Here is a 14,057-nt window from a genome sequence, read left to right as displayed (position 1 = left end):
TTTAGAAAGTTCAGGTATGAAGATTAGTGCTGACTTAGTGAAAAATAAGTTATTACAGGAAGTTAAAACGTCAGACACTACCGCACTTTATACAAACATTAAAAGTCAACCTAGAAATGACCCACAGAAGTTTAGAAAGGGGCCAAGATGTTTTTCTTGCAATCGTTATGGACATCTCAGCAGAAATTGTCGGAATAAAAAGCCAAATGGAGAGAAGAGCACCGGGTATGTAGCAGCATTTTCAGCTTTTTCAGCCGCCATGACCGATGACTCTGAACACTGGTATGTAGACAGTGGAGCTTCGATTCACCTTACAATGCGCAAGGAGTGGCTCACAAATATAACTCCTCCATCTGTAACAAGTATTAAAATAGCCGACCATCACAGATTAAAAGTTGAATGCAGCGGTATTGTATATATCCAAGTAAAGGTGAATGGCACTATTGAGACTATAAAGGTGAAAAATGTTCATTATGCTCCTGAGCTGAAAACAAACTTGCTCTCTGTCAGTGAAATTGTTGAAAACGATTGCACAATAGATTTTAATAAACAAGGCTGTGAGATTTATAACCAGAGTAAGCAATTAGTTGCAAAGGCAAAGTTAGTAAATAAAACATATCAGTTAATTACATGTGAAAATAAGGAATTGCGAGTAATGATGGCAAAGACAATAACTGATGATGATCCTTATTTGTGGCATCAAAGAATGTGCCATTTGAATTTTTCAAGCGTTAATAAAATACCGGACTGTACTGAAGGCGTAAAGTTGACACCGAGTAACAGCGATACAACTTGCATAACATGTCTTGAAGGCAAACAGACACGGCGACCGTTTCCTAATGAGGGCTCCCGGGCAACCAGTTTGCTAGAGCTTGTGCATAGTGATGTCTGCGGGCCGATGAAGCATGTTTCTTTGGGAGGAGCAAGGTACTATGTCACTTTTATTGATGATTTTTCTCGGAGAGTACATGTATATTTTATTAAAAATAAAAGCGAAGTATTTGAAAAGTTTGTGGAATTTAAGAATAGAGCAGAAAATGAATTGAACACAAAAATAAAAATCTTAAGAAGCGACTGCGGGACCGAATACAAAAACAAAATTTTTGAAACTTTTTTGAAGAAACATGGTATTTTGCACCAAACTTCTAATCCATATACACCAGAAAATAATGGTCTCAGTGAAAGGATGAACAGGACTCTGACAGAACGCGCAAAATGTATAATTTTAAATGCAAAATTGCAGGATACGTACTGGGCTGAAGCGGTTGGCACCTCAGCATATATTGTGAACCGCTCACCGTCCCGTGTTCTATCTTACAAGACCCCGCATGAAATATGGACTGGAAAGAAACCCAATTTAAGTCATTTGAGGATTTTTGGATGTCAAGCGATGGTGCATATACCCAAAGAAAAAAGAACAAAGCTTGAACCAAAGTCACGTAAGTTAATTTTTGTTGGATATAGCGACTGTACAAAGGGTTACCGCTTCATTGACCCTGTAAGCAAAAAAGTAATAATTAGTAGAGATGTTGTATTCCTGGAGGCTTCTGTTGAGAGAAACAAAGTTGATGATCTACCTGAAAAAAAGGAAGATGTTAGTAAAAAGGAAACTGTAACTAAGAAAAATGAAGACTGTAATAAAGAGAGAGAAAATAAGACTATAAACTTACCATTATTTGACGATGGGCTGGAATCTGCAAGCGGAAACACTGAAGATGAGGCAAGAGAAGTACAGGATGATTCGCAAAGATTTTCTATTTCAGATGAATCCGATCAGTTTGAAGATGGTCATGATGAAACATTCTTGCCTGATGAAACACTTCATACTTCACCACAACCTAGGATAAACTTAAGACCGATTCCACATCGACTGGAGAGGAGAGGAGATAATAAAACTGACCATGTACCTACCTCTCTCATATGTATGAGTGGAGAGTCTCCGATGAGTTTTTTAAATAGTGATCCGTTGAGCTTAGAAGAAGCTCTTCGCAGTGACAAAGTTAATGAGTGGAAGAAAGCTATGAACGAAGAATACCAGTCTTTGTTACAAAATAATACATGGACACTTGTAAACTTACCAGAAGGAAAATCAGCGATTCCCAGCAAATGGGTATATAAGACAAAATTAGATGCCAATGGAATGGTATCACGCTACAAAGCGAGGCTTGTAATCAAAGGCTACAAACAAGTAAAGGGCATTGATTACCATGAAGTTTATGCTCCAGTGGTCCGATATGGTTCAATAAGATATTTAATGGGTTTAGCTGCAAAATATGGACTTGCAATACATCAGATGGATGCAGTCACAGCTTTTTTACAGGGAGAAATAGAAGAAGAGATTTATATGTCTTTACCTCCTGGCTATCAAGACCAAAATAAAGTTTGTAGATTGAACAAATCCATATACGGATTAAAACAAGCTAGTAGGCAATGGAATAAAAAATTGAATACTGCCTTAATAGACATTGGAATGACTCGCTCAAATATAGATCCATGTGTTTACTACCGTATCATAAATAAAAATGATATGCTTTTTATAGCAGTGTATGTAGATGACCTGCTATGTTTCTTTAATAATGAGAAGACTTCACATATGGTGAAAGAAAAACTAAAAGAAAAGTTTTGCATGAAGGACTTAGGAATTGCAAAACAATGTATAGGATTTAAAATATCTCAAGATGTTGAAAATGAAATTTCTATAGATCAGTCTCTCTATATAAAAATGATACTCACTCGCTTCGGGATGAATAACTGTAAGCCGGTATGGACACCAACGGATGCAAATGTCAAGTTAAAGAAAGCTGAGACTCAAGAGGAAATATTGACAGATGTTCCATACCAAGAGATTATTGGCTGTTTGTTATATCTATCACAAGGAACTCGACCAGACATAACCTATATAGTGAATTCACTGAGTCGATACAACAGTCAACCTACCACAGAACATTGGATGGCGCTAAAACGTGTCATGAGGTACCTCAAAGGTACAATTAATATGAAACTTACCTACAAGAGGAATATGAGTGAGATGATTTCCGGATACTGTGATTCAGATTGGGCAAACGATGTTGAAGATCGTAGATCTTGCACCGGTTATATTTTTTTATTTCAGGGTGGTCCAATCAGCTGGAATTCAAAGAAGCAACAAACTATAGCATTGTCCACGACCGAGGCTGAATATATGTCTTTGGCTTCAGCAATCCAAGAAGCTCTTTGGTTAAAACAGCTAGAAGAAGAATTTCAGCCTGAACATAAAGGTATACCTATTACCCTTTATTGTGATAATCAGAGTGCGATTAGTCTTTCAGGAAATGCTGTCTATCACGCTCGCAGTAAACATATTGATGTCCGTTACCACTTCGTACGTGAGAAGATAGCTAGCAGACAAGTGGCCGTTAAATATAAAAGTACTGGAGACATGGTTGCCGATATTCTAACAAAGGGTCTCCAACGAGCGAAGCATGAATATTTTTCTGCGGCCCTGGGCTTGGCTCCAAAGCGTCTGCGTCCAGGAGAGGATGTTGGGAATTTGGACGCCTGATGTTTGCGTGCAGGCAAATAGTCGCCCGCACCTGATTGCTGACGTTTACTTGTTGGCCTACCCCTGTCGTTACATACGTCATACACTCAAGTTAACCTCTGTAAACTTTATTTGTTTTAATATACTTAAAAGTAATATCGAAGCCTTGTTTTTATTCCTACACCTATGCCTACATATAATATATAATATCAAAGATAAATATTTGATAATATTAAATAATTAACTTGTTACAAAATCAATTGAGGTATGTTTGATCAAATATCTACAAATGTAGCCATTATCAAAGTATGTTGATACTTATGTACTTACTTGAGTTTGTTTCGACGAGAAACATGATTTTAACATCCATTGGTGACAAACTTCATTCGACACTTATATACATGATTATCACACAATTTCAAAGGTTGTTGGTATAATTTGTCTAAGTATTTTAAATACGAATTCAATGATAATTCGATTGTAAAATATAATCGTGACCGTTTTCTGTTGTGTAATACCTATTATTGAAGAACCTTACAAATGAAGCAGAATAATAAAACTTGAACTACTTATTACTAATTCAAGGTTTAATTTGTAGATTTATGTGCCTTTAGTCTTACTAAATAACAATTTGAAGCCAACTTTACTGAGCATAACTTGTGCCATCGAATGGGGTGACTTGATTATTTCAAAATGGAGGCAAAACTAACAATCCACCTGATGGAAAGTGGTCACTGTACCCTATAAATGCACGCACCTCCTGAACTGTCAAGAGCGTGTTGCCGACCTTTTATGAATGAAAAATTCTAGCTACAACATAGTCTATAGGTATTATAAAGGAATTTTCATTTTCACTTAGAATTATCAAAGTCACCCTACATTTCATTTTCATTCCATATTTTACGGACCGTTAGGTACTTAAGGTGTTCGTTTCCTAAAGGCACAAATACTTATTTGCGGACTTACTAGATAGGTATATATAAGAAGTTTACTTGTTAGATTAGCCCCACAGGTCCTCGGCGCGGCCAAACTTCAAGGCCAGCGAGCCGGCGAAGATGAACGCGTTCTGCAGTAGCAGAACGCGTTCACGCCCACCCAGGTGTGTTTGGTCACATCTGCAAGGAATGAACAGGCAAATAAGGCAACATTTTGTATTGAGAACATATATAGGTATGAGCTAAAATCTGCGAAAAAGTTATATTTCTGTCTATGTTAGAATTGTCCAACGCAATCATCTCTAAGCACTCTACACATAGATAAAGACAGATAAACTCCTCCTTTCGGGTATTCTCTGCTCCGTTTGGCTCAGCATTGTTCCGAGCAATTATTAGGGTTGACACAACTTGACGTACCTTTGCGTGCACGACCACAGATAAGACAATGACTTGAATTTTGACAACCCTAAATAGCCGAAAGGGATAGTGCCATATATTAGAAAGGGACAGCATGATTCGTCCCTGAACCGCTGTCAAACTTCGGAAGGAAGTTTTCTTTTTATATGGTAGTACTATTATTTATTCTGTGGTAAAGAGTACGATTCGGCTTCATGGGCTTTCGTCAATTGCGTCTACCCCTCACAATCCAGTGGAAATTACAGACAATAAAGAAAGGCAAGTAATTTCTCAACTAATTTGTCATGATTTTTGCCTAAACTCTTAGCCATTTCAAGAAATAGGTAGAATTACCAATCACTATATACTTCATAAATACTAAGAAAAGTACTATCGCACTAAAATAAATAACTAGAAAATTGTCTGCTGTTGATCATGACCATACATGCAATTATCTAACAAAAAGTACAAAAGTAAACACCTGAACAAATTTTACCAGTTTTTACATATTTGGCAAGCAGTGTCAAGCAAGCTGCGATGAGCAACGCAAAACCTACAACGAAGCCGATGAAGAGAAAGAGCTTCGCACTGCGAGGCCCCATACAGCCCCCCGTGTATGTCTCTCCTCGCACCTGCAATAAGTTTGTGAAACATTTATATATAATACTAGCTGTTGCCCGCGACTTCGTACGCGTGGATTTGTATGTTGGTGGTTATATATTTTACATGAGCATAGAACATTATGCAGCAAAAGATATCAGTAGGGACGGTTAATCATTTGTTAATAATTATACAACGCATGAAATTTGTCTCGAAAAAAATGTTCTCGATATAATCCCTCTCAACCCTCTTAGAAGATTTTCAAGTCCACTACTTATTTAAAAAAAGGTTCGCTCCCGATGCAAACTATTAATACAAATTTTTCAAAAACGGTGGAATCAGGTTTCGTCTATTTTAATATAATGCCCTTTTACCAAGTTTCAAGTTCCTTAGCTTAAAAGAAAACTCGTACCACATATAAAATTACATCCCCTTTTTAACCCCCTTAGGGCCCATATACAAAGCTTCATGTCCTGCACTTGATAACATTTTTGGTCTCCATACAAACTTTCAACCCTTTTTTCACCACCTTATGGGATGAATTTTCAAAAACGCTGAAATTGATTTTCTTGTATTATAATTATATCTTTTTACCAAGTTTCAAATTGCTAGCTTAAAATGAAACTTTAACCCAATACAAACTTTCATCCCGTTTTTAACCCCCTTAGGGGATGAATTTTGAAAAACCGCTTCTTAGTGGATACTAACGTTATAAAAACTACCTATTGTGAAAAATTCAGCTCAATAGGTCCAACGGTTTGGGCTGGGCGTTGATTTAAGTGAGTCAGTCAGTCAGTCAGGGCTTTTACGTTTATATATATAGAAGATCATAGAAAAGTATAGGGTGGTGTCATAAAATAATCTATAGTTCTATTCAAAAGAATAGTCTGAACACTGTTAACATCTCTGTTAGTTTGTAAATTACAATATACGCTAATTGGATAGATTACTTGCTCACAGAATCATTTCTGAACTTATTGAACTGACTTGAAAAGTATAGTGGTAGCGAAAACCTTTGTTATGGAGAATGGTTTAATAAACAAGAGATCACTACATAAAAACAAGTTACCAATAAAAAGACCTAATTAGACTTAAATAACTAATAATGCCTGTACCTACAACTGACCTGTCCATTTGAAACAGAGTTGACCATAATCAGGGAAATGGTAGCCATCACTCCGCAGGCATAAGCTGCACTTGGTTGTTCATTAGGGTACTTCGATGCTGAGTCAATTATAAACCACCATCCTGTAAAGTACTAAACAAAACAATAACAGATATTAATCTTTCAAACATAATTTTACTCAAAAATGTACTTGTAGATAGATAATAAATAGACTTAATCTAAGTTTCAATATTAAATATTGAATGGATTTTTTTTAGAATTAACTCTACATTTGGCAGGCCTAATTAGCATTCAAGATAAAGCGAGTCATCAAGCGAAATGACAAAAGTAACATAATCATTTAAAATTCAATTTTATTTTTTAAAGTACATTTTTGTAATTTGCAATTTAATGTAGTTATAGTTAATTTAATGCCAGTTACGTAGAAAAGAAGAGAAAATTAAGTATACAAGGTGTTCACGAGGAAACCGAAAGATTTTAACCACGCTTTTCTAAGGCCAAAAGAAGGAAAAAATGTTTGATGAGTTTAGGTCAAATTCGCAAAAAAAAAATTTTTTTTGTTTTATTTTTTTAGATTTTTTAAATGTATTTGTACATAAAAAGTAAATATTATTGGTAAACTTATCTTATAACGGACTTTTACTTTTTTTTCCGTAAAACCTAGTTTTTACAAAGTGTTACTTGTCACTTTTTGACATCTATCAATAAGGATACTTAGACTATGGATGGACTTAGACTACATCGCTATCAAAAATGTGTTTTGCACTATGAAACAATAAAAACTTGTTTTTTTTATTGGTATTAATTACAGGATTAAACGAACTTACCTGAAGTGAAGTTCTATCCTGATTATATGTAGTGCTTAGTCCGAGGTAGTTATTACATGTAGTATCCCGATTCCAGCGTCTAACGTCGCGATTTCAGAGCCTAAAAAAAAAAATAACCCTACCTGGCAACACTATGGTCACCGTACTTCATTAAGTTCAGAGCTAATTAAGAGGGTAAGAGATTAAGACCTTAATCTTGGGAGGGAAGGGAACTTCCTACCTCGGACTAAGCACTACATATAATCAGGATAGAACTTCACTTCAGGTAAGTTCGTTTAATCCTGTAATTATATTTGTGCTTAGTCCGAGGTAGTTATTACATGTAGATGTTCAGAGAAAATTAATAAACATTATTTATTTACTTTTGTTTTAATGGAAAAAAGAGACTTACTATCTCAAGTATCTTACATTTTATACCTTAGGTATACTTACTGTATTCTTAACAGTTATAATGAGATCAAATTAGAACAACCATACAGATTAAATCTATATAAATAAAATTAATCAGTGAGTAACAGTCTTATATTACTTTTATAAGCTCCTTAACTAATTTCTTAACAGTTAATCAACAATAACTATTTGTTTGTACTGTCTTAGTACAAGTTTCAACTAAAAATTTTTAATAAAACGTAACTCAGGACTTGACCCTTACAATAAAAACTATACTAAACACAAAACATTTTAATCTCCGAGCACTGCTCGGGCAAATCGAACTTGGTCATTAACCATATTAGTTAGTGGTCTATTATAATGTCGGGCAAATGTGTGCGACCTTGATGACCAACCTACAGCCTTCATTATGCTGTCTATAGTAAGACCTTCTCTGTGCGCTCTAGAAGAAGACGCATGTCTAGTGGAATGAGCTGAAAATCTAGATATATCCACCCCACTATCATTCATAATTTGCTTCAGCCATCTACTAATGGTCTGAGTGGAGGCTTCCCTGATAGGACTTTTAAAAGTAAGAAAAAGGTTCTTTAGAGAACTATTTTCTTGTCGTATACTCTGAGTAATTTCTAAATATTTAGTTAAAGTTTTAGCGGGACATATCTCAGGTTTGTTAGTTAAATATGGTATGCTAAGTACTGTTGGAGAACGTCTGGGCCCAGAGGTCTTCAAAAGGTTTGTAATTTGTATTGTGAAACCATCTGTAGAGGTCTTAATATTATTAATTTTAATATAAAAAAGAGTCTGTACTCTTTGGCCTGTTGCCAAAATCAGTAGCATTGCTAGTTTCTTTGTAAGTAATTCTAGTTGCAAAGATTCTAAGGGATATAGATTTCCTAAGAATGTTAATACTGTGTCCGGATTCCAAGTATCGTTATACTTGGGTTTCATAGGGCGCAACTTATAAAACCCTTTGAATAGGCGCTTAATTCTCTCATCCGTGCCTATGTGACTGCCAATTATAAGGGATAACGCTGAGCGATAGCAATTGAGTGATTGATAAGACAGGCCATTCTCAAAGCAATTTGTTAAGTATGATATTATGATAGGCACTGATGCACTGAATGTATCTATACTATTACGTTTACTATAAAGCCACCACTGGCGTAAACAACTATTATATTGTTTAATGGAGTTCTTAGATAATGAAGCAATCATAATGTCAATTGAACGTTCTGCAATTAATCTTCTTTTAAACGCTTCCCTGATAATTTGCACGCCGCCAGGATAAGTTGAGTCTGGAGTGGGTGGGCAGTTCTGAAAGGAGACACGAGGAGATCTTCAGATGGTCCGAATGTTAGCATATCTGATATTACCATAGATTTTAAAAGTGGATACCAAACTTGAGATGGCCATAGAGGAAATACTAAAATGCCTGTGGCCTTTTCTGATTTAATTTTATGAAGAACCTTTAGTAGAATACCAAAAGGTGGGAAAGCGTAGAAAAAGGTAGAGTTCCATTTGACTGTGAAAGCGTCAATGTTCCAGGCGAAAGGATCCCTGTGCCATGATATATATTTGTCACATTTGTGATTAATTCGTGACGCAAACAGGTCTAATTCGGGGAAGCCGAATCTATTAACAATCATATTAAAAATATCCTGCGCAAGTTCCCACTCAGTATCTACATTAAAATTGCGAGACTGAAAATCAGCCTCAATGTTTTCTTTTGATTTAATGTAAGATGCGAAGATCCATAGATTTCTCGCTTCACACCACCTCCATATCTGTCTAGTAATGTTATTTAATAACGGGTATTGCACCCCACCCATACGGTTAATATATGCTATGGCCGTTGTGTTGTCTATCCTGAGAAGTACTTCACAGTCGTTATATTTGTCTGTGAAGCATCTTAGAGCAAAGAAAGCTGCTAAAAGTTCTAAATAGTTAATGTGTTGATTGCGCTCCCACTCAGACCAATTGCCTTGTGTACTTTGGCCATTACAAAATGCACCCCATCCCATAAGTGAAGCATCTGAGAATATTTCTAAGGAGAAGTTATATTGTTTAATGTTATTACTCTTTACTAAAATGTTCTCTTTCCACCACATTAAGTCTGTTTTGATTGGTTTATTGATGTTCATAATTCCTTCAAAATTATCATTATGGCATTCTAGAGCTAAGAACTTTTCCCTTTCTAAGTTTTTTGTGTATACAAAACCATAAGGAATTGCTATGCAGACTGATACTAAGTTTCCTAATAATTTTGCAAATTCTCGAATACTGCATGATTTAATTTTAAGGAAGTCTTTAATTAAAGAGTATAAATTATTACGTTTCTTTACTGTAGGGCTTAAAGTCATGGTTTTTGAATTAATAGTAAAGCCTAAATACTCTTTCACTTGGGATGGTGTTATAGAGCTCTTTTCATCATTAATTATGAAACCTAAACATTGTAATAAATTACATGTTGTTTGGGTGTTATTTAGACATTCCTTGTGAGTACTCCCAAGACAAATAATGTCATCAAGGTAGATAATAATCCTAAAACCCTGTTCTCTCAGTGTTTCAATAGCCGGTTTTAAAAGTTTAGTAAAAACTAGAGGAGCTGTAGACAAACCAAATGGCATACAGTTAAATTCATATAATTTCTTATTGAATGTAAATCTTAAATATTTCTTATGTGATTCATTTATAGGCACCAAATAATATGCATGTTTTAAGTCAATAGTGCACATGTAATCATCTGCTGTAACTAGTTTACATAATGTCCTAATGTCTTCCAGCTTGAAATATTTTGTTATAATAAATCTGTTTAAACACTTTAAATTGAGAATAAATCTGTGAGACCCATCTTTTTTAGGGATAGTAAAGATACTAGACAGAAATTGCCCTTTACTTGGTTGACATTGGGTAATAGCCCCCATTACAATAAGTTTATGTATTTCCATTGTAATAATCTGTCGCTCAGAGGCATTAAATGTATTATTAAGAGGTACATTATGTTGACATGGTTCACTATCAAAAGGAATGGAATATCCATTTATCCATTTTAGGATTGTTTCATCATCTGTCAAAAACGCCCAACAATTATAAAAATGTTTAAGACGGGCAGCAAAATTTACCTTTATGGGTACTTCGCACGACCTCCTCGATGATGGGATGTTGTTGGTCGGCGGGTTGACCTCGCTTGTTGTGGTAGATGTTGATGGCTGCGGTGTGGCTTGTAGGTTGGGGCCTGGTTGCTTTGATATGGTCTTGGTTTGTAATTCGTGTTGTTTGCTCTTGTCGTGTAGTGACTTGGGGCGGTTTGGCGCCTGGGATTCTGATAGTTTTTTGGTGTGTTCTTGGGTTTAAGAATGCTGATTGTGCGTTTCATTGCAGAGGATGTCTTTACCGATTCCTCTAGTTTAGAGTATAAAAACTCAGATCGCTTGTTTGCACTTAAGTTCTGTGTCAATGACTTATCCATAAATGGTGCAATCAACTTTCTGCGAATTTGGGTGTAATTGAAATGCAGGTTACTGAGTAGTCTTATGCTGTCACTCAGGGACTTTATTGCCTGTAATTTATCAAAATCTTTCTTGGTTAGATTATTAATTGTTTGAGTAACTAAAGCAATTGCTCTACCCAGGTCTTGCTGTCTATCTTTCAGTAAGTTGTCTCTATTAGTCATGGAGTTGTTGAGGAACCCTGCAAATTCTGTATTTAGTTTTGGAGCATCTAACAGTTTGATGTTTCTCGGGATCTTAGTCTTTGATAAGGATTCAAGCATCTCTTTATTAATTCCATCTGTTAGTATAGTATCGATTATCTTTACAATCTCCGGTTTTATTTCAGCACCATAGTTAGCATCATCATCCTGTCCCCCTTCTCCGAGAGCAGCCAGGATGTCTTGGGGCAGGTCTTCCTCTATCTCGATATCACCTTCCTCTTCCTCCTGTTCTTGATGGTGTTCTTGGTTTTCTTCTGGTTTGTCAGTATGAGCATTATCTTCTTCTTCCAACTTATTATAATTTTCATCCACACTATTTTGCTCCAAAATTGATAATGTTTCTGGATCCGCAGCTGAAATTTTTTCCATGATGTGTTAGATTTCAATCACATGCTTATGGTAAGTAATTTAGGTTTATACCTAAGTCCACACTATGATACCCAAATTTCAGAGCAAACTTGTCTAGTGAACCGAGCAAGAACCAATAACCATGGTATTTTCTCTAAAATCCACATAATATCTCAACGAGATCCTCCCCTTGATCCAACGGAATCTGGGGGTATGATTAGATGTTATCATCTAAGTTAATTTCACCCAACGGGGACATCAGGACTTCGAAACTCGAAAGATCCCGGTATGAAGGTCATGTAAACGATTGACATCTTCTAAAGTATCTATAATATCTCAACGAGATCTTCCCCTTTTCCACCGGAAAATGAGGGTAAAGTAAAACCAGAAAACTAGAACCAGATAAATTCTCTCAATGAGAGAAACGGGTTTCGAAACTCGAGCAACCCGTTTTAGGTTATGGATAATTTTACATCCATATTCATAGTATCTCAACGAGATTTTACTATGTCTAGGCAAAAACTATTCAAAATAACCTGCTATGTGTGGAAAAAACTGGTAATGCAAATCAAAATTCATTGTTTGATGAAAACTTACCTGTCATGGCTTCTTTGTATCTTTGTATTTTCCTTTCCATCTTACGTATCTTCCGTAACTTTCGTGCATCACCATCCTCACCTTCACTAAATCTTTTAAGCATCTTTTTTCTCACAAAGTATGTAATTCTTTACATATAACAATGTATAAAACTATTTATTTTCACGGGATGCGAACGTTAGTTTTTCGCGCTAAAACAGGAATGAAGTACGGTGACCATAGTGTTGCCAGGTAGGGTTATTTTTTTTTTTAGGCTCTGAAATCGCGACGTTAGACGCTGGAATCGGGATACTACATGTAATAACTACCTCGGACTAAGCACAAATATAATTCAGAAACTAGGCGAATTACAGAAAAGTTTATAGGACATTTTAGTCTTTAAATATGAACAGGAATACGCCGTTAAAATTATTCGGTTTCCTCACGTTACACCGTGTATAAAACCGTTCTAGAAGTTTGTTAGATAGAGACAGCGCACAGCCTAAATCGTTGAAAGTAGGACCATGAATTTGAAATATTGCTTTCGATGTTATAGAGCTCCTCTATGAAAGGATATTTTGAATATCAACTCCTAGGCGGATGCTAGTAATATGGTATGATAAACAGATCTAGTAACAATTTTATTTATTCATAGTGAAAGTCACAAAACACTTACCAGAAAACCTGCAGCCATGGAAGCAAAAATATTGCGCCTTTCTCGGAACCATACGAAATTCGGCATAGTCACGTTCTCGAAGCAGTTCATGATAATTTCTTGTTGTTGTTGTATTTATTTAGGAATATAAAGGCTAGTCAATTATGAATTACGAATGGTAAATAAATATTAATTCACAAACTGTCAACATTATAACCAATATCGATCTGCTTAATAAATAGGCCAAGCAATAAGAAGGTATAGAGATAGAGGGAAATTTTTGACTTCGCAGCTTTGTTTGGACTAGTTAGGAGATGAACATATCAAAAGTCCCCGACCGTAACCCTGGTGCTGGGGGGAGAGGGGGGTTTGAAGGTTCAATTTTTCGGTTTTTCGATTATATCTCGGAAACTATGCGTCTGAGCGACATGGCCACTTATACATATCGCATTGGGAAACTGTAAGGATAGCTGTAAGATTTATTAAATACATAAAAAACAACTATCCGCAGTAGAACTAGGGTCACTGACATAGCTCGCAGAATTGCAAACCTTAAGTGGCAGTGGGCGGGGCACATTGCTCGCAGAACTGATGGCCGGTGGGGCCGGAAGGTTCTGGAGTGGCGTCCGCGTACCGGAAGACGAACTGCCGGTAGGCCTCCAACGAGATGGAGCGACGACCTGGTGAAGGTCGCGGGAATTCGGTGGTTGCGAGCGGCACAGGATCGGTCGGAGTGCCGAGCCTTGGGGGAGGCCTATGTCCAGCAGTGGACGTCTATCGGCTGACATGATGATGATGATGATGATAAAAAACAAAATGAAAAGTGATTTAATTTGTTACAAGTTTTATTAAGTCAAGTTTTTCGATATCTTGTACAGTTTTTGAGATATCCGCTCTTGAAGGTTTATTTAGGGCTCTCATTTTTATCTTGATTATCTACATAAGTGAAGCTGCTACTTGCTAGGCCAGGTT

At 36.2% G+C, this 14,057-nt stretch overlaps 3 protein-coding genes across 4 annotated transcripts in view; 1 reads left to right on the top strand and 2 right to left on the bottom strand.

Annotated features, from left to right (window-relative positions):
- LOC134755424 (transcription activator GAGA-like) overlaps window positions 1-14,057 on the top strand; it is a 470,096-nt gene that overhangs the window by 368,846 nt on the left and 87,193 nt on the right. The window lies entirely within an intron of this gene.
- On the bottom strand, window positions 4,501-13,213 carry LOC134747414 (transmembrane protein 50A-like). Of its 2 annotated transcripts, none has more exons than XM_063682048.1 (4): window positions 13,107-13,213; window positions 6,578-6,709; window positions 5,348-5,483; window positions 4,501-4,635 (listed from the first exon to the last, which is right to left on the bottom strand). In XM_063682048.1, exons 1-4 carry the CDS (start codon window positions 13,194-13,196, stop codon window positions 4,553-4,555), a joined length of 441 nt encoding a protein of 146 aa, XP_063538118.1. In that variant the 5' UTR covers window positions 13,197-13,213; the 3' UTR covers window positions 4,501-4,552. The 2 variants fall into 2 exon arrangements, with proteins under 2 accessions (XP_063538118.1, XP_063538111.1); XM_063682041.1 differs by having other exon boundaries at window positions 4,502-4,635; window positions 5,333-5,483.
- LOC134742225 (kinesin-like protein KIF21A) lies at window positions 8,981-12,624 on the bottom strand. The gene is made up of 3 exons (XM_063675245.1): window positions 12,452-12,624; window positions 10,917-11,859; window positions 8,981-9,108 (listed from the first exon to the last, which is right to left on the bottom strand). The coding sequence occupies exons 1-2, from the start codon at window positions 12,552-12,554 to the stop codon at window positions 10,919-10,921; spliced, it is 1,044 nt and encodes a 347-aa protein (XP_063531315.1). The 5' UTR covers window positions 12,555-12,624; the 3' UTR covers window positions 8,981-9,108; window positions 10,917-10,918.

This window comes from Cydia strobilella, chromosome 1, assembly GCF_947568885.1.
Source record: "Cydia strobilella chromosome 1, ilCydStro3.1, whole genome shotgun sequence".
Taxonomy (NCBI): Eukaryota; Metazoa; Arthropoda; class Insecta; order Lepidoptera; family Tortricidae; genus Cydia; species Cydia strobilella.
The sequence above is the reverse complement of the archived record's forward strand: the minus strand, read 5'-3'. Positions and strand labels throughout refer to the sequence as shown.